Source organism: Saccopteryx bilineata, chromosome 1 (assembly GCF_036850765.1).
Source record: "Saccopteryx bilineata isolate mSacBil1 chromosome 1, mSacBil1_pri_phased_curated, whole genome shotgun sequence".
NCBI lineage: Eukaryota > Metazoa > Chordata > Mammalia > Chiroptera > Emballonuridae > Saccopteryx > Saccopteryx bilineata.
In genome coordinates this window covers 312,018,542-312,039,028 of record NC_089490.1, presented here as the reverse complement: position 1 = coordinate 312,039,028, position 20,487 = coordinate 312,018,542, and the positions used below count along the sequence as shown (strand labels likewise).

The following is a 20,487-nucleotide window of genomic DNA, read 5'->3' as shown; positions in this document are numbered from 1 at the left end:
AAGAATTAAAGCAGAAGACACATTGTGATACATTAATAGAGATGAAGCAGCCTTCAGTTAACCATTGGAAACATTCATAAATCATGGTTCATAATTTGAAGGTCCCTTCCCTTAATTGTAGATGAATTAGTGAATTGCAGATTGTAGGTCTGATATCCTGCTGCCTAGTTATGATATAATATACTCTTCAGTTTAACAGGAAATAGGTCAGAGAACTAGTTTGATTATCATTTTTGGAATCTATTATAAAAGCTTAATAGAAAACATTTACTTATTAAATTCTGTCCTTTAGGAGAAAATGTTTCTGTAGTTAATCTTATATGTTTCATCAAACAGGCGTAACAAAAGGTGTTTGGAACCAAAAGGTATTTTGCCATAGCTGGTAGATTTCAGAGCCTAACCAGTATTTATCTCAAATACCTGTTTACTCTAGTGTTCTGTACCTTTTTGATTTTTAATTGAAGGATTTATATAATTTTATAAAGTGCCAAAATTGTTTATGGAAATAGACTTAATTGACATTAAAAAGTGATCTTTTAATAAGAGGAAATTATGATTCTCCATGTCAGAGTCAAGAAAAGATTTGTATGTTATGTTTGTTGTTTCATATTTGTTTGTATATCCCTTCCTCAGAGGAAGAATAAATGAAGAAATGAGGGTTATAGGAAAATAATAACAGTAGAGAAAGATTAGTACACAACTTGTATGCCATAGGATCACAAATCTCATTGAATTTTTCATTCCCTGATTAAGTCCATAAGGTAAGAACAAACTAAACTACTCACAAAAATTAGGGGATAAGGGGATGTGCAAATACTCGAGAACTTTTAGCCTTTTGTATACTGCATTTCACCAGTGAAATAAAAGTTGGTTTTGCATCTCACTTGCATAATTGAACAACTAACTTTCTTTGATTTGTTGTTTGCTTTTCGGATGTTCTTGTTTTGTTTTTGTTTTTTGTTTTTTTTGCATTTTTCTGAAGCTGGAAACAGGGAGAGACAGACTCCTGCATGCGCCCGACTTCCACCCGGCACGCCCACCATGGGGCGATGCTCTGCCCACCAGGGGGCGATGCTCCGCCCATCCTGGGCGTCGCCATGTTGCGACCAGAGCCACTCTAGCGCCTGAGGCAGAGGCCACAGAGCCCGGGCCATCTTTGCTCCAGTGGAGCCTTGGCTGTGGGAGGGGAAGAGAGAGACAGAGAAGAAGGCGCGGCGGAGGGGTGGAGAAGCAAATGGGCACTTCTCCTGTGTGCGCTGGCTGGGAATCGAACCCGGGTCCTCCACACGCTAGGCCGACGCTCTACCGCTGAGCAAACCGGCCAGGGCCCGGATGTTCTTGTTTAATTAAAAATCAAATGCTTTTTTAAATCATTTCATATTCATTTTGAAATATCTTCTAATTTTTGTGACAAGTATACTTGTTCAGGGGAAAGCACAGCTAGTCCTGTGCTAAATTGTTTTTTTACTTTTTTTTTTTTTTTTTTTTTTTTTAAAGTGACAGAGAGAGAGGGATAGACAGACAGGAGCGGAGAGAGATGAGAAGCATCAATCATCAGTTTTTTGTTGTGACACCTTAGCTGTCATTGATTGCTTTCTCATATGTGCCTTGATCGTGAGGCCACAGCAGACCGAGTAATCCCTTGCTCGAGCCAGCAACCTTAGGTCCAAGCTGGTGAGCTTTGCTCAAACCAGATGAGCCCGTGCTCAAGCTGGCGACCTCGAGGTCTTGAACCTGGGTCCTCTGCATCCCAGTCCAACACTCTATCCACTGTGCCAATGCCTGTTCAGGCTCCTGTGCTAAATTTTGAGAGAGTTATCTTCTGTGGTCCTTATAATAAACATACTGTATGGTAAAAATAGGTACCTAGAGCGTGACAGTATAGTAACCTTTAGGATCAAAAATATTTGTTGATGTAAGAAGCATCACTTGCTTTCACAGAACTTAATATTAGTTAGAGGTTCCTAACCTTTTTGAGTCATAAATCCTCTTAACATTTTCATATACTTTTATCATGAATTTGCTAAACTTGCAAATTCTAAACTCACCTCAAGAGATTCTGATCCAGCAGGTCTGAGGTAGGTTTTAGAAATCTGTATGTATAACCAACCACCATCCTAGCTGATTCTCACTTAGGTTCTTGTCAGACTGAATGTTCAAAGCTGCTTCTGGGTAATGATTTCAAGCAGTTTGCAGATTCCATGCAGTCAGTACATGAACTTATCTGATACAAGTGAACAACTTATCAATAGTCATATAGTAAAAACAATAGTGGGTTTCTTAGGGATATGTGATACTGGTATATTAGAAAATTAATGATTTTTCGGATTTATTGGCAAAAACAAGTCACGTGGCCATATTTAACTTCAAAAGGAACAGTACTGATGATAACACATATGGGAGTCACTCTTTTTCTCTTTTTAATAATGTAATGAATAGATTTTTTAAATTATTGAATCACTTTCACATTCTTGGGAGAAGTCATGCATGATTATGAGGTATCATTCTGTTGATGTGCCACTTGTTTAATTTACTATTTATTTAAGATGATTGCTTCTGTGTTCTGTAGTTAGATTGGTTTAGCATTTCCAGCTCTTCTCACCAGTTTGGTATCAGTGTTTACTTAGCATTATGAAATGAAATGGGTATCTTTCTGTATGGGTTTGTTTTTTGTTGTTGTTTGGGGAGGTTTTTTTGTTTTTTGGTCTCAGTTTTCAGAGTTTGTGTAAATTTTAAATATACTTTCTGTGAGGAGTTTAGGGCAAACATATAAAGGCCATATTCTCCACATACAAGACCACTCTCATGACACCAGCTGCATATTTGAGGTGCTCTCAAAACTAGCATGAGGTTTCATAATTCATTAGAAAAACCCATACATCTTACTGAAAGCTGCTCTGCTCATGGTTATGGTATATTACAAGGAAAAGCAAGATTAAGATGAGCCAAAGGAAGTGGATATATAGGGCAGGGTCCAGGAGTATTTGAACACAGAACTTCCCTTGCTCTCTCCCATGTAGTTGGGTCTCATTTCTCTCCTTGTCTCAATGTGTGACAGTGCATGTAGAGTACTGTCAGCCACAGAAGCTCACCCAACCTTTGGTGTCCAGCACTTTTAGAGGGACTTCGTCATGTAGGCATGATTGACTGATTGCTCACATGGGTCATCTTGGTCTCCAGGTTGGTTGACCCAAAGCCCCCAACCTAATTCACCATTGCTGATGTTTCTGGATTGGCCAGCCCCCACTCTGCTCCCTAAATCACATTATTATATTATTCAGCATGATCCAAGATCCCCAGGCAAATACTGGCATAGCATTGCAAGGGCCTAGAGCAGGGGTCCCCAAACTTTTTACACAGGGGGCCAGTTCACTGTCCCTCAGACCGTTGGAGGGCCAGACTATAAAAATAACTATGAACAAATCCCTATGCACACTGCACATATCTTATTTTAAAGTAAAAAACAAAACAAAACGGGAACAAATACAATAGTTAAAATAAAGAACAAGTAAATTTATTTTTTTTAATAAATTTTTATTAATGGTAATGGGATGACATTAATAAATCAGGGTACATATATTCAAAGAAAACATGTCTAGGTTATTTTGTCATTAAATTATGTTGCATACCCCTCGCCCAAAGTCAGATTGTCCTATGCCACCCTCTATCTAGTTCTCTGTGCCCCTCCCCCTCCCCCTCTCTCCCTCCCTCCCTCCCATGTCCTCCCTCCCCCCACCCCTGGTAACCACCACACTCTTGTCCATGTCTCTTAGTCTCGTTTTTATGTTCCACCAATGTATGGAATCATGTAGTTCTTGTTTTTTTCTGATTTACTTATTTCACTCTGTATAATGTTATCAAGATCCCACCATTTTGCTGTAAATGATCTGATGTCATCATTTCTTATGGCTGAGTAGTATTCCATAGTGTATATGTGCCACAACTTCTTTATCCAGTCTTCTATTGAAGGGCTTTTTGATTGTTTCCATGTCTTGGCCACTGTGAACAGTGCTGCAGTGAACATGGGGCTACATGTGTCTTTACGTATCAATGTTTCTGAGGTTTGGGGGTATATACCCAGTAGAGGGATTGCTGGGTCATAAGGTAGTTCTATTTGCAGTTTTTTGAGGAACCACCATACTTTCCTCCATAATGGTTGTACTACTTTACAGTCCCACCAACAGTGGATGAGAGTTTCCTTTTCTCCGCAGCCTCTCCAACATTTGCTATTACCCGTCTTGTTGATAATAGCTAATCTAACAGGGGTGAGGTGGTATCTCATTGTAGTTTTGATTTGCATTTCTCTAATAACTAATGAAGCTGAGCATCTTTTCATACATCTGTTGGCCATTTGTATCTCTTCCTGGGAGAAGTGTCTGTTCATGTCCTCTTCCCATTTTTTTATTGGATTAGAACAAGTAAATTTAAATCAACAAACTGACCAGTGTTTCAATGGGAACTATGCTCCTCTCACTGACCACCAATGAAAGAGGTGCCCCTTCCAGAAGTGCGGTGGGGGGCTGGATAAGTGGCCTCGGGGCCACATGTGGCCCGCGGGCCGTAGTTTGGGGACCCCTGGTCTAGAGATTACCTAGTAGAAACATGGCAAAAGAGTAGACCTTCACTTTGGACAAGACCAGATTTTACATCATATAGTTTTATACAGTTGATTTCTTTTTTATAATTGTCTTCCTGTGATTCCTTCATATTAGATTAAGTTTATAGGGATTCCATTATGGAAAACTAAATTATTTGCAATTTCTCTTGCTATCTCTTAAAAGATAAAAATAATACTTTTGATATAACTGCATTTAAATTAAACTATTGTTTATTCTTTCTTTTTAATCAAAGAATAAAGGTTCTCTTCAGTTTGAAGACAAATGGGATTTCATGCGACCAATTGTTTTGAAGCTATTACGCCAGGAATCTGTTACAAAACAGCAGTGGTTCGATCTGTTTTCGTAAGTAATCCATTAATTCTAACTTTTTGCTAATATTAAGAAAATTTTGGTGGTTCATTTCTGTATCCAATTTTTACTCTAAATAGCTCTGTTTACTTGTTTAAAATTATTACTACTTATGTTGAGGGTTCTCAATACCACCCCCAGTTTCAGTGATTTGCAAGGAGGACTCCAAGGACTGAACAAGTAGTCATACTCACAGCTATGATTTATTACAGCAAAGACAGCAAAGGGGAAAGGCACATGGGGTGAAGTCCAAGGAAAAACAAGAACAAAGTGCCAAGAGTCCTCTCCCAGTAGAGTCACATGGGGCACACTTAATTTCCCCAGCAGCAAGAATGACAAAACATGAAGTGTCGTTGTCTACCAGGGAAGCTCACTGTAGACTCAGTACCTGGGATTTTTATTGGAGACTGGTCACATAGGCAGCTTCTGTCTGTCATGTACCAAAATTTCAGATCCCCAGATAAAGAGAGCAGGTGTTCTGTAAACCATACTGTTTTTACAAACATTATTAGGCACAGTCATTCTTACCGTTTTAGGAAAGTTTTGTCAGTGTAGGGAACTCTTAACCATTTAAGTTGTCAGATGCCAGTCAAGGCCAAGCAGGCTTTTCTAAGGAATATAGCCTGAGGTCTGCTGTATTAACTCTTGGCCTTTGTTAACTCTGGCCAAATGTCTTTACAGCAAAACTATTATCAATAAGATTTCACACAGCAAGGCAAGACCAGCCTGTAGTCTTGATCTCAGTTACACCTTTTAAGGGTCCTGGATTTAGCTAGTTAAAATAAATTCCCTTTACCATGAGGTTTATCTTAGAAAACTTGGTGGCTTTCTCCTTCAGTTTCTGTATGGACCTTTTTACATGGCCTGAAGTATCAATTTAGACCAAGTACAACTCTTGTCCATAAATTGATGCAGACCTGAACACTTTCCAGGGTTCAGGCAGTGTCAGGATAGAGTCCACACATAAAGAAGTACAATCTCAGGTGGTATACATGGTACCCTTGGAAAGTTTACTATTGTTAGGTACCCCAAGCAAGACATACATTAGGTAGTGTAGGTTAAGAAGGCCCCCAAATATGCCCTTCTTCCATGGGGCCTTTTGCTCTATGGGTCCTAATCGAGTCCAGTTAATTCAGTTCAGGCCTTAATTTCAGGTGGACTGCCTGGAGGCAATTAATTCCAAATAGTTTTATTTATCCAAGACACCAGTTCATTTACTTCAGTAGTGCAGATGACATTCAGAGGTGTTCTTTGTAGAAAGTGTAAGACTTAAGGTCGCTCCCTGGGGTCTCAGCACACTGGTGTGATTGGAAGCATGGCCAGGAGGCGGTTTGAGTTTAAAGCATTCACAGCAGTGTGGAAAATCTATACCAGGAATTTTGTTTTGTTTTTGTTTAGTAAGAGGGAAAAGCTTTCAAGAATAGTTCTGAAAAACTAAAATCAGTAATATCCTTTTCCTCCCCTAATGCTGAGTTTTATTTTCTCTCACTTACAAAATCAATATGTCCAATTCAGTACTGAAAACTATGCATTTTTTCCCGTTACCCAGACCTGCAAGAGGAACAAAAGCATTTGTACAGATAAACATTCATATACAACCTAACTAGAAAGACATATCATGTTTAGGAATTGGTCTGGGCCTGACCTGTGCTGACGCAGTAAATAAAGCGTTGACGTGGAACACTGAGGTTGCTGGTTCGAAACCCTGGGCTTGCCTGTTCAAAGCACATATGAGAGTTGATGCTTCCTGCTCCTCCCCCTTCTCTCTCTTTTCTCTCTCTCCCTCCCTCCCTCCCTCCCTCTCTTTCTCCCTCTCCCTCCCCCTCCCTCTCTTCCTCTCTCCCTCTTTCCCTCTGTTCTCTAAAATGACTAAGTAAAATCTTTAAAAAAAAAAAAAAAGGAATTGGTCTGGATAAAATCCTGAATTTTCAAAAACTTTCAAGATAGATTTGTCACCTCCCACCCCTTTTGTCCTGATGATTTATCTGGTGAGCAGCCTGAACAAGATCAGTTCCTCTGAAGACAGCTGTGTTTAATAACCAAGTCGCCTCACTATGATGTATGTTTAGGGAGGAGTGAGGTTAAAGGTAAGAGAAATGAAATCAGGTTATTAATATATTGTTGAAAATCGCAACTAATCCAGAAAGCTGAACACAAGTCAATAGCAGTGAGAGACCTGAAACGGGTAGAGAGTCCAGTCTGTAGGGAGTGAGTAGTCTGACCTCTCCCAACTTGCGGCTTTGTCAGTAACCACAAATTAGGAATGTATTTAGTCTCTGTGTCAGATAGTAGAACCAAGCAACAGCTTGATTTCAGATGGTCCATCAGAAATTCTGTGGCTATTGCAAGTGATTCAAATGATTAGGCTGAATGCATGATGTTTTCAGTTTATGGCTCCACAGAGTATGTATGTCTTAAATCTTCCACAATCCTCAAGTCAAAGTCATGTTCATTGAGTACATGCCTGCTTTATATCAGTACAGCTTGTGTTGAGGTTTAAACAGCCCAATACCAGACATTATTGGGTTTCAGCTTAAATGCAGATCTAGACAATTAAGATCTGCATTTAATTGCAGACAGCCATATTGCAAGTCCAAGTGACTTTTCTTTTCTTTTTTTTTTTTTTTTGTATTTTTCTGAAGTTGGAAATGGGGAGACAGACAGACTCCCGCATGTGCCCGACCGGGATCCACCCGGCACGTCCACCAGGGGGCAATGCTCTGCCCATCTGGGGCATCACTCTGTTGCAACCAGAGCCATTCTAGCGCCTGAGGCAGAGGCCACAGAGTCATCCTCAGCGCCCGGGCCAACTTTGCTCCAATGGAGCCTTGGCTGTGGGAGGGGAAGACAGAGACAGAGAGGAAGGAGAGAGGGAGGGGTGGAGAAGCAGTTGGGCGCTTCTCCTGTGTGCCCTGGCCGGGGATTGAACCCGGGACTTCTGCACGCCAGGCAGATGCTCTACCACTGAGCCAACCAGCCAGGGCCCAAGTGACTTTTCTAAGCCTACGTATATTGTCAATCTTAAGAGTCCAAGTTGATCCGCTCAAAATTACGCACATCAGAGTTGGATGATCATCCACCTCTAAGGGTCAGATATCTGATTTCAAAAGAGCTCAGCAGCAACTAAAGCTGCTTATTAAAAGGCCAAAAGTATATTGCTGTTTGGAGATTTTCTTTATTTTCATGTTGTATCCATTTTCTCAGAGACATCAATAGGTAAAATAATACAGGTAGTAAATATCATTCGTTACAGAAATTTATTATGTTTCCAATACTTAAGCAGTTTAAATTTTAATCTCCTCACCAGCAGTAAAAAGCAAGGAGGTTGTGTCTCACGTTTTATTTTGCAGCTTTCCCTGATTGATACGACCCCTCTAGCATTTATGAGAGTACAAACATATATTTTATATCTTTATCATAGATCTAGATCATACAGCTATAAAATACAAATCCATATTTTTGAACCTCCTTTGTCCTGTCCCTTTTTTCTCACTAAAAATTTACTTAAATCCCAACAGTAAAATTCATCATTTATAACATTAACATTACAGTTGCTGGGAGATCTTGACTGGAATGCAAGAAGTATTGAGGGGTTGCCTGACCAGGTAGTGGCGCAGTGGATAGAGCATCGAACTGGGATGTGGAGGACCCAGGTTCAAAACTCCAAGATTGCCGGCTTGAGCGCAGTCTCATCCGGCTTGAGCATGGACTCACTAGCTTGAGCACAAGGTTGCTGGCTTGAGCAAGGAGTCACTCACTCTGCTGTAGACCCCTGGTCAAGGCACATATGAGAAATCAATGAATGAACAACTAATGAGCCACAATGAAGAATTGATGATTGTTGTGTTTTTTTTTTAATTTTTTAAAAAAGTTTTTTATTTATTCATTTTTGAGAGGAGAGGGAGAGACGGGGGGTGGGGGTGAGCTGGAAGCATCAACTCCCATATGTTCCTTGACCACGCAAGCCCAGGGTTTTTAACCGGCGACCTCAGCAAGAATTGATGATTCTTATCTCTCTCCCTTCCTGTTTGTCCCTATCTGTCCCTCTGACCATCTCTCTCTGTCACAAAAAGAAGTATGGAGGGATTAATGCAACAGCATCAGTTAAGCTGACTAAAACAGTTGGGGTGATTTCCTCTCCCTTGATGTATCTAAAACTTTCTCCAGCCCTGGGATCTAATTTATTTTCTCATGCTTGGAGGAGAAAGTAACATAAAAGTTTGACATTTGGGGTCTACCTAACACTTGGCTTTGGGAATTTTGGGGCCTTTTCTCCTCCTACTTAGAGGCCAACAAAAACCAAAGACACCACCCAGGCTGTGCTTTTTGTCCTCTCATTCTAATCAACATGGCCAGAAGCAGCCAGGGAATTCAGCAAGCCCCTCTCCCGGGTTAGCGCTATTATTTCTAAGTTTCATTGGTAGCTCTTCGCTCTCACAGTGGATACCAGCTCAGCTGCTGTTTTGTTTTTTTGTTTGTTTGGTTTTTTTGTATTTTTTACAGAGACAGAGAGAGAGTCAGAGAGCGGGATAGATAGGGACAGACAGGAACGGAAAGAGATGAGAAGCATCAATCATCAGTTTTTCCTTGCGGCACCTTAGTTGTTCATTGATTGCTTTCTCATATGTGCCTTGACCGTGGGCCTTCAGCAGACCGAGTAACCCCTTGCTCAAGCCAACGACCTTGGGTCCAAGCTGGTGAGTTTTGCTCAAACCAGATGAGTCCACGCTCAAGCTGGCGACCTTGGGGTCTCAAACCTGAGTCCTCCACATCCTAGTCCGACGCTCTATCCACTGTGCCACCGCCTGGTCAGGCACTCAGCTACTGTTTATAGCCACCCAGGCAGGAAAGAGTTGTTGTCCTACCATTTCCTACTTCCCAAACAGTGCTTCCCCTGGTTTCCATGAGTCAGAGCTGTTCTAGTGGACCTGTTTTTGACACCATCATGTCAGCAGTCTTCAAAGATTGCTAGGAAGACCCATAGGACTCCGCATATAGTTGTACTCATGGCTATAATTTATTGCAATGGAGAATACGAAACAAAACGCCACGAAGATGCATATGGCAAAGTCCAGGGGAAACCAAGCGTTTTCTCCCAGTGGAGTCACACAGGATATACTTAATTCCTTCAGCAACTCCTTGTTACAACACCTGTGAAATCCTGTCTACCATGGTAGCTCATTAAAGACTCAGTGCCCAGGGTTTTTCCCAGGGTCTGGTCACGTAGGCAGCCTGTGCCTGACATGAACCAAAATTCCATACTCTTAGTTGAAAAGCAAGTATTTAACATATATAGAGTCTTTACATAAACAGTATAAGTTACAATGAGCCATTCTTATTGGGAATTGGCGAGAACTTTCCGAAAATCCAAGTTCCCAGATACCAGCCAAGGGTCAGGTTTGCAACCGTGTCTTCCTAAGGATAGCTGTCGTAGACTTGTTGAAATTTTTTTGTGTGGTTGTGCACTAATGAAATATATACTACATCACTGAGTGTAGATGTATGATTGAATAGTCTATACATATACATAAGCTATTGTGCTCCTTATTTTCCTTATTACATAAGAAAATAATTTGATTTCCCTAAATAACATAGAATTTGTTGCATAATATTGTATATCCATGATTCTGCCTTTGACAAATTAGCGTTCAATAAGAAATAGCAGAGATCTTTTAAAACTTCAAAGCATTTAGCCTGACCAGGCAGTGGCACAGTGGATAGAACGTTGGACTGGGATGCAGACGACCCAGGTTCGAGACCCCGAGGTCGCCAGCTTGAGCGCGGGCTCATCTGGTTTGAGCAAAGCTCACCAACTTGGACCCAAGGTTACTGGCTCGAGCAAGGGGTTACTTGGTCTGCTGAAGGCCCGCGGTCAAGGCACATATGAGAGAGCAATCAATGAACAACTAAGGTGTCACAAAACTGATGATTGATGCTTCTCATCTCTCTCCATTCCTGTCTGTCTATCCCTATCTATCCCTCTCTCTGACTCTCTCTCTGTCCCCGAAAAAGAAAATTGCTATATAAAAACTTCAAAGCATTTATATATACATGTACTTTTCTTAAATTTGATTGATTGAACTATTTTATGAATAATATGTTGAATGTGGTAGGGTTTCTTTTTGTTTTAACTTTGCCAATTTTTGTCGATAACATGCTTCATCGTGTAGAATAATGCTTGTTCTCTGTGTTCTCCTGACTGGATATCAGAGCATAGTGTGATGCTGTTCTTGCTTAATGTATACTTCTAAGCAGTAGTCATCAATAACCTCATGCTTGCTAAAGTTAGTGGTCTGAAAATACTGTTTTTAAAAATCCTTGATCTCCTTGGAGTTACCCGAGGTTACCTGAGGCAACCCTTTTAGGATTCTTGTATATCTTATCAATGCCATCACCAAAATTGCAAGACTTACATTAATTAAATAAAATCTTTCCAAATTTTAGCCTATTTGACCATATTAGTAACAGACGTTGCTCATATTTAAATCTGATTGATGTATTTAATGTATTGATATTAAACTACATTGATTATTTACTCTCATTTTCTCATCTACATCCTTATTTTTCTTGGGAGTGCTATAGACACTTTCGATGATTATAAAAGACTGTTCTGTATGTTGTGGGTTATTACTCTGGCCTTCAGCCTCATAAAGTCTTTTAGTGGACATTCCTTATGTACTATCCTTCCTACCCCTCATTATTGAAAGAAAAAATGCTCTCATGTTTCCAAATGTCCAGAGGAGGCAGTACCTCTCTCTCAGTTGAGAATTGCTGCTTTTGATACATATTGTTTGGTTTGACTCTGGTGTGTGAAATGGAAATCAGAATTAAATAATAATTATTTCAACTTGTGAGACCTTATTTTTTAGAAAATTTTTCTTTACTATAAGTTAATTTTTTTATTGATTGCTTTTTAGAGAGAGAGGGAAAGAGGAGGGAGAGGGAGAAGCATCAACTCATAGTTGCTTCACTTTAGTTGTTCACTGATTGCTTTTTTTTTTTTTTTTTTTTTTTGGTGATAGGGACAGACAGGAGGGAGAGAGACGAGAAACATCATTAGTTCTTTGTTGCAGCACCCAGCAACCATGAGGTCATGTCTATGATCCCATGCTCAAGGCAGCAACCCTGTGCTCAAGCTAGCGACCTCAGGGTTTCAAACCCTGTTCCTTTGCATCCCAGTCTGATGCTCTATCCACTGCACCACCGCCTGGTTAGTCCACTAATTGCTTCTTATACGTGCCTTGACGAGGGGGCTCCAGCCAAGCCTGCAACCCTGCCCTCAAGCCAGCAACCCCATCCTCAAGCTGATGAGCCCATGCTCAGCCAGTGATCACAGGGTTTCAAGCTGGGGATCTCAGCGTTCCAGGTCGATTCTGTGGCCACTGCATCACCACTGGTCAGGCTACAATAAATACAAATTTTTAAAAGATTTTATTTATTGATTTTAGAGAGAAGAGAGAGAGAGAGAGAAAGAGAGGTGGTGGAGGGAGGAACAGGAAGCATCAACTCAAAGTTAGTTGCTTCTCACATGTGCCTTGATTGGGCAAACTCAGGGTTTTGAACCAGCGACCTCAGCATTCCAGGTTGATGCTTGATCCACTGCGCCACCACAGGTCAGGCAATGATTTTTTTTTTAATGTTTTTCTTGGTTCTGGCTGGTTTACTCAGTGGTAGTGTGTTGGCCTGGCATGTGGATGTCCTGTGTTCAATTCCTGATCAGGGCACACAGGAGAAGCACCCATCTGCTTCTCCATCCCCCTTCACTTCTTTCTCCTTCTCTTCCTCTCCCCTTCTCTCCCTCTCTTTCTTTCCGGCAGCCATGGCTCAATTGGAGCAAGTTGGCCTCTTCTCACCTCAGTTGCTAAGAAGAGCATGGTTGCTGAGCAACGGAGCAATGCCCCAGATGGGCAGAGCTCGCCCCCTAGTGGGCTTTCTGGGTGGATCCCGGTTGGGGGACATGCAGGAGTCTTGTCTCTCTGCCTCCCCTCCTCTCACTGAATTAAAAAAATTTTTTTCTTATTCCTTAGTTTTTATGACACCATTGTCTCCTGGTTTTTCTCTTCTATCTCTTGTCTAAAGTCTGCCTGATCTCAGTGTTCTTAGCTGACTCATCCTCTGTGCCCCTTAACCCACTTATGCTGCAGGTTGAAATTTTTGAAATTCAGTTCTTCAAAACTTTTCTGAAAATTCACACCACTTTTTGACAAGCTCGCAGCATGCTAGTATCTGCAGTAGTGACTAACTCTCTGAGCCATATGATAGCATACGTGTACTACCCTCAGGAGGCAGACATGTGTGAAAACTCAGACCTCGGTGATGACCTTGAACAGTAGGATATAAATTACTCCTATGTCACTTCTGTTGCAATAATGAAACATGAGGCATAAATGGGTTCCATTTTTTTCGTTTCTTTTACTGGAATTTTCATCTCTATATAAGCAATTCAGATTCTTACTCTGAGTTAGTCTTCTAGACTAATGTTGCATTTTGTTCCCTGCATATGTCTGTCTTTTAAATTATGTAAGTACTCCAAATTTAGAATCATAAAAATCTGTTATTCATAGTCTCAAGCCAAAAACCTGTCAGCTAGCATGAACCGCCTATGGTTTTTTACTTTGTTATATCCAGTTGGTTACTTGGTTTCACAGAATTTTATTAAATATCTCTTGAACTTTATTCTGTCCCAGCTGTCTTTTCCCCAGTCATCATCTGAATGATTACACTAGCCTTATATCCCTCTACCTTCTTTGTTGTATCTATGTGTGTATTCGTTATCTGTTGCTGCATAACAAATTGCTCTAAACCTTAGCAGCTTAAAACAAACCAAGCACATTATCTTATATACTGCTCACAAAAATTAGGGAATCAGGGTACATGCAGATACTCCAGTATTTTCAGCCTTTTGTATAGTGCATTTTCACCAATGAAGTAAAAGTTGGTTTTGCATCTCATTTGCATAATTGAACAACTTTCTTTTACTTGTTTGCTTTTCTGATGTTCTTTAATGAAATCAAATGCTTTTTTCGCTTCATGTTTATTTTGAAATATCCTCTAATTTTTGTGAGCCGTATATATGACAGAAGTGATAGTTTGTCACTTCCAAAATTATGTTATAAAACACCACAATTTCTGTCTTGAGATCTCTCTTTCTCACTCTGGGGAAAATGAGCTGTCATACTGTAGATGGCCTTATGGAAGTTCCACCTGGTGAGGAACTGAGCAGCTAGTGAAGAGTTGAGACTTGCCAACTACCATATAAGCTTGGAAAAAGATTCAGTCCTAGTTGAATACAGACCCAGATCTTTTGCCGAGAGCTTGACTGCAACCTCATAAAAGACCCTGAGCTAGAACTACCCAATTAAGCTGCTGTTAGATTCCTGACCCTCAGAACTATATACATTTTTCAAATATATGTTTCTCAAAATGTGTTTGAAAATTGGCCAGACCTGACCTGTAGTGGTGCAGTGGATAAAGCATCGACCTGGAACGTTGAGGTTCCAGTTCGAAACCCTGTGATTGCCTAGTCAAGGCACTATGAGTATATGTATGAGTTGATGCTTCCCGTTCTTCCTTCCACCATTTTCTCTCTCTAAAATCAATAAATAAAATCGTTTCAAAAACTGTTTAGAAGATTGACCAGGAGACTTGACGTGTTTTTATCATGTGGTAGTGTTGTATTTTGAATAAGAAAGAGTATATATATTGAGGACATTTTTCCTAATACAGCAACACATGGAATACCTGGAGGTTAAGAAAAGGGAGCTAGAGAAGGTGTATTAAATCATTACTGAGTTTGACTGACTTGGGTAAGATTTTTTTGGAGCTGCCCATCCTTCACCACACTATTCCCTCTTGCCTTATGAGAAGCAAGTCACATTTGAGCCCTTCTGACATGTACCCAGCAGTGGTTTGAATATGCAGGGAGGCTAAGATAGCCCTATTTTAGATAGACCTGGATCTCCTCTGATGAGTGACTTGTTCCAGAACTCTCCAGCTTTATCAGATTTCATTAGAACTGCCCTGTATGCTAAGATTCTTGCTACCCAACCTTCCTTTCTACTCTTCCCTTCAGGAATTAGACCAGCATTGTAGGCTTATCCCTTGCCCAGCTTCCTGTAGCTCATTTTCTGTTTTCCCTCCCAGGCATTTCCCTCAATAAATCTCTTGCTCTTCTAATCCCATCTGCTTCTTGGAAAACCTAAACTAACACAAGTCAGTATATGTAAAGTGCCTGGCACATAGTAAGCAGTCAATTCATAAAGATTTTTGTTACAATAAACAAGAGATGGTGGTGAATTTTATTATGATAGTGGTGATAGATGGAAATAACCAAATTGGATTGACATTATGTAATGGGTACAGTAGGACTGATTGAATGTAGGTGCTAAAATGAAGTTAGTCTGGCTAATTTCTTGCTTATCACTCCCCACATCACATGCTAACATTGATTTGTCTCTAGTTCACTGCAGACGCCATAGTGATCCACAGTCTTTTGCTCATTGTTACTTCATAAAATATTCTTCCACCATGATCTTACATCTTGTCTTTGTATGCATAGTAATACTGTTAACAGGGGGAGTCAACCTTTTTATACCTACTGCCCACTTTTGTATCTCTGTTAGTAGTAAAATTTTATAACCGCCCACCGGTTTCACAATAATGGTGATTTATAAAGTAGGGAAGTAACTTTACTTTATAAAATTTATAAAGCAGAGTTACAGCAAGTTAAAGCATATAATAATAATTACTTACCAAGTACTTTATGTCGAATTTTTGCTGTTTGGCAGAATAAATCTTTATAAAACAACTTAGTATAGTTAAATCTATCTTTTTATTTATACTTTGGTTGCTCCACTACTGCCCACCATGAAAGCTGGAATGCCCAATGGACCAGGTTGACTACCACTGGTTGTAAAAGTAGTGAATTATAAACTGTTTTTCTATCAATTTCTTCTTTTCAACTCTAGATTCCTTTAGTCATGAGGTGAGATTGTAGCCATATTATAGGGGTCAAGTAACTATTTTGTACTTTATTCAAAAAACAATGGAGGCCCATTGGAGGATTTTAAATGTAGAGGTAATATGATGTGATTTTTGAATTTTATAGAAATTATTTTGGCTACTCTTTATTAGATGATTGAAGGAGTGTAAGACTAAATTTGGGGGGAAATTTTGGTGTGGGCTCTGGATCTCAATTGGCTGGTTCCAACATATACTAGTTGTATAATCTTGGTGATGTTCCTTAACTTTTTTAGCCTCAGTGTTCACATCTGTAAAGTGGTGATAAAAATAGTACTCTTTCAAAGTTCCTGTGAAGGATGAGTTCAAACAGCTTAGAATAGAATCTGCACATATTAAGCAGTCATATGTTACCAGTTATGTTGTTATTTAACAGATATTTGTGTCCTTACTGCATCCTAGGCACTGAGCCAGATACCACTATTAAGCTGATTTTAACAAATGATAAAAGCAAGTTTAAATTAATATGCAGACATAACTTTGGGTTATAATGATGTTCCTAAGAATCTGAATGTAAAACAAACTATTTGGCCATTGTTATAATGTTATAATTTTGGAGATGTTTTATTTAGATTTCTTTGACATTTTTTATAGCAAGGACTCCAGAAGACACTGAATGGGTCACTGGGGAGCATTTTTTGAATAAAAGAATCCTTTAAGACTACACTTTTGTTATGTTTCCTTGCTCTACAACTTGGTAATTAAGAAATTAACTTTGTGGCCCTGGCCGGTTGGCTCAGTGGTAGAGCGTCGGCCTGGCGTGCAGAAGTCCTGGGATCGATTCCTGGCCAGGGCACACAGGAGAGGCGCCCATCTGCTTCTCCACCTCTCCCCCTCTCCTTCCTCTCTGTCTCTCTTCCCCTCCTGCAGCCAAGGCTCCATTGGAGCAAAGATGGCCCGGGCGCTGGGGATGGCTCCTTGGCCTCTGCCCCAGGCGCTAGAGTGGCTCTGGTCGCAACAGAGCGACGCTCCGGAGGGGCAGAGGATCGCCCCCTGGTGGGCGTGCCGGGTGGATCCCGGTCGGGCGCATGCGGGAGTCTGTCTGACTGTCTCTCCCCATTTCCAGCTTCAGAAAAATACAAAAAAGAAATTAACTTTGTGCGAGAGGCGGTGAATACACAATGCAATATATTTCCTAATGAATGTCCTTTGGGTAAAATGTCAACTTTTAAGTTTAGAGTTTTTGTATATTTGTTTATGAGAGCTTTTGTTTTTGGGTTTTTCTTGGTTGTGGGTTTCTTTTTGTCTTTTTTAAATTTTTTATTTATTTATTTTTTACAGAGACAGAGAGTAAGTCAGAGAGAGGGATAGACAAGGACAGACAGACAGGAGCGGAGAGAGATGAGAAGCATCAATCATTAGTTTTTCTTTTTTTTTTTTTTAAAGATTTTATTTATTCATTTTAGAGAAGGGAGGAGAGAGAAGAGGGGGAGGAGCAGGAAGCATCAACTCCCATATGTGCCTTGACTGAGCAAGCCCTGGGTTTCGAACCGGCGACCTTAGCATTCCAGGTCGACACTTTATCCACTGCGCCACCACCAGTCAGGCAATCATTAGTTTTTCATTGCGCATTGCAGCACCTTAGTTGCTCATTGATTGCCTTCTCATATGTGCCTTGACTGTGGGCCTTCAGCCGACTAAGTAACCCCTTGCTAGAGCCAGCGACCTTGGGTTCAAGCTGGTGGGCTTTTCTTCAAACCAGATGAGCCCGCACTCAAGCTGGCGAGCCTGGGGTCTCGAACCCGGGTCCTCTGCTCTGCATCCCAGTCCGACGCTCCATCCACTGCGCCACCGCCTGGTCAGGCTTTGTCTTTTTTTTAAATAAAGGAGATACAGTAGTAATTAATGTGTAAATGTAATGAATATAGACTTTCTCCACCCAGGAACCTACTAGTCCAGCACCTCTCAGGTTCCCGCCTCTCCATCTTCCTGGGAGCTGGCTCAGTGGTCTGGAGCGGCACCACACATTTGAGCATGCCCTGCTACAAGCTGGCTTTGATCCTAAAAGCGGCCAGAGACTGCTATGCTTTGAAATGGATGATAGGGGACATCCTATGATTTGACAAAGGGGCCATAGTGCGGGCCTTGGAAACCTGAGTGAACAAATGCTTCCTCATAAAATCTCTCCCACAGCCAGTGCCACAGTAGAGGAGGGTATTTCTTGGTGGGTTTTTATGCACCAACAACTGTTGGAAGCATAATGGAACATTTGTCTCGAGACATTAATGTGATTAGACCTAATATTATAAAATACCCTCTGACCCAGGAAGTAAAAGAGTGTGAAGGGGTTGTCCCTGTCCCACTTGAAGAAAAACTATATTCCACAAAGAAGAAGAAATGAGAAGATTCACCTGATTTTAGACTTACATTTAATTCTCTCACTTTTGAGCATCATGGATTAATAATTTATAATCTTGATCTTTATATAAAAGTTTTTTAGGGTTTTTTGTTTTTGTTTTGTTTTTTATCTTAATCCCCTTTGCTGTGAGAGGTGGGAGAATGTCTTGTTTGAAGCCACTTTGTAATCTGTGTGGTACCAGCACATTGTTCTTGATATTGTTAAATGTAACTTTTTTGTCAATAAGGTCTTTTTGCCCTGCAACACTAACACCATTTTGGACAACAAAACAAAACTGTCTTGGATTGTGAGCTAGTCATTTAGACTATATAATCATGAGAAATAAAATATTCAGATTGTAAAACCATGCTGTATTGTGTGAGTAACTTTTGATTAGAGTAATAAACATGATTTTTAAAAACTTGAAAAAATAAATGTAATGAATGTGTGGAGGAAGCTAGGTGATTATAACAGCATTTAAATTACTATATTTTTCTGAAAGATAAGACTGTTTTACATATACTGTGTTAAAGAATTAAAAGGATTTATACTTGCTTTGAACAAGAAAATAGTAGTAGTTCATATTGGGGAATGGAATTGGGAGATAGTATACTTTTATAATTAAAAATATGCAATAACTAGCAGAGATTTAAAGAAAACAAATCACAAAGAATTAAAAATAGAAATGAATGTGAGACAACTTATCAAAAAATGTTTGGTTTATGAATGGATTCAAGCACTGTTAGCTTGTCTAGCATGATCCCTGGAAACTATATTTAAACAGGACTTAACATGAGTTTGTCTTTATTCTTGTTTTAGTGTTAATGTTTGCTTACCTGCTTTATTTTTATAGGGATGTGCATGCAGTCTGTCTGTGGGATGATAAAGGCCCAGCAAAAATTCACCAGGCTTTAAAAGAAGATATTCTTGAGTTTATAAAGCAAGCACAGGCAGTAAGTTCTGAATCTTTATATTAAATTTAAGGTTGTACTCAAAGAATACTATAATATATATTATAAAATATGTTAATATTTTAAATGTAAGACTTCCTGAAGTAATTTTAAATATAACATTGACTCTTGACATACCTGTTAAACAAATTTTTAATGAAATGATTATCATATTTTTTCCCCCATCAGTGACATTTTTTTCTAGAGAGTAAATTATTATCCTCAATTAAAAGATGCTATAAACAACAAATGAACAAACAAAACAAACTCATAGACACAGATAACAGAATGGTGGTTACCAAAGGGGAAGGGGTTTGGGAGGAGGTTGAAAAGAGGGTAAAGGTGGTCAGATATATATGGTGATGGAAAGAGACTAGGTTTTGTTGAACACACAGTGCATTATGCAAATAATGTCTTATAGAATTGTACACCTGAAACCTATATAAATGTTATTGTCAGTGTCACCCCAATAAGTTTATTTTTTTAAAGAAAGAAAAGACATAAAGAAAATCAGTTTTTTATAGGTCCCTTAGTCAATGTTTTTTGACCATGGGTCTGTCAACCAGTGCCAGTCCACCAAAACTTCCATGCCAGTCTGTGAGAGAGTTCATCACAAGATCAGGGTGATAAATTTTCGTAGACCAGCACAAAATTTTTGGCCAACCGACAGTTGAAAACCACTGCATTAGATGTCCTCATCACCATTTATTTTTCACCATATGTCAGGCCACATAAATCTTTTTTTTTTTTTTAATCTTTTTTTTTTTTTAATTTTTATTTATTCATTTTAGAGGAGAGAGAGAGAGTTTGGGGGGGGGGGGGCAGGAAGCTTCAACTCCCATCTTGACCGGGCAAGCCCAGGGTTTTGAATAAATCTTTTTTTATTCTCATGACTAATACCTTTTCTCAAGCTGACAGTAATTTTCTTCAAATTTTATTCATGTTGTTCCAAATGGCAAGGCATTTTTATGGCTGAATAATATACTGCTCACAAAAATTAGGGGATATTTTATAGCTTTATATTTATTTTGAAAATATCCCCTAATTTTTGTGAGCAGTATATTTCATTGTGTCTATATATATATACACCACATTTTCTTTATCCACTATATGTACATGCAGGTTGTTTCCATATCTTGGCTATTGTAAATACTATGCAGTGAACATGGGGGTGCTATAGTCCTCCCTCAGTATACAAGGGGGGTTGGTTTAA

At 39.7% G+C, this 20,487-nt stretch overlaps 1 protein-coding gene, 1 non-coding gene and 1 pseudogene across 3 annotated transcripts in view; 2 read left to right on the top strand and 1 right to left on the bottom strand.

Moving 5' to 3' along the window:
• Positions 1–20,487, top strand: part of CUL5 (cullin 5) — a 92,820-nt gene that overhangs the window by 15,855 nt on the left and 56,478 nt on the right. For both annotated transcript variants that reach the window (XM_066247475.1, XM_066247464.1), the window contains exons 2-3: positions 4,852–4,961; positions 19,178–19,277. In XM_066247475.1, the coding sequence (XP_066103572.1) occupies positions 4,852–4,961; positions 19,178–19,277 (210 nt within the window). The remainder of the gene's footprint in view (positions 1–4,851; positions 4,962–19,177; positions 19,278–20,487) is intronic.
• TRNAA-GGC (transfer RNA alanine (anticodon GGC)) lies at positions 7,876–7,951 on the bottom strand. Its single transcript has one exon. It is a non-coding gene; the product is annotated as a tRNA-Ala (tRNA).
• On the top strand, positions 17,961–18,327 carry LOC136320478 (small ribosomal subunit protein bS6m pseudogene; annotated as a pseudogene).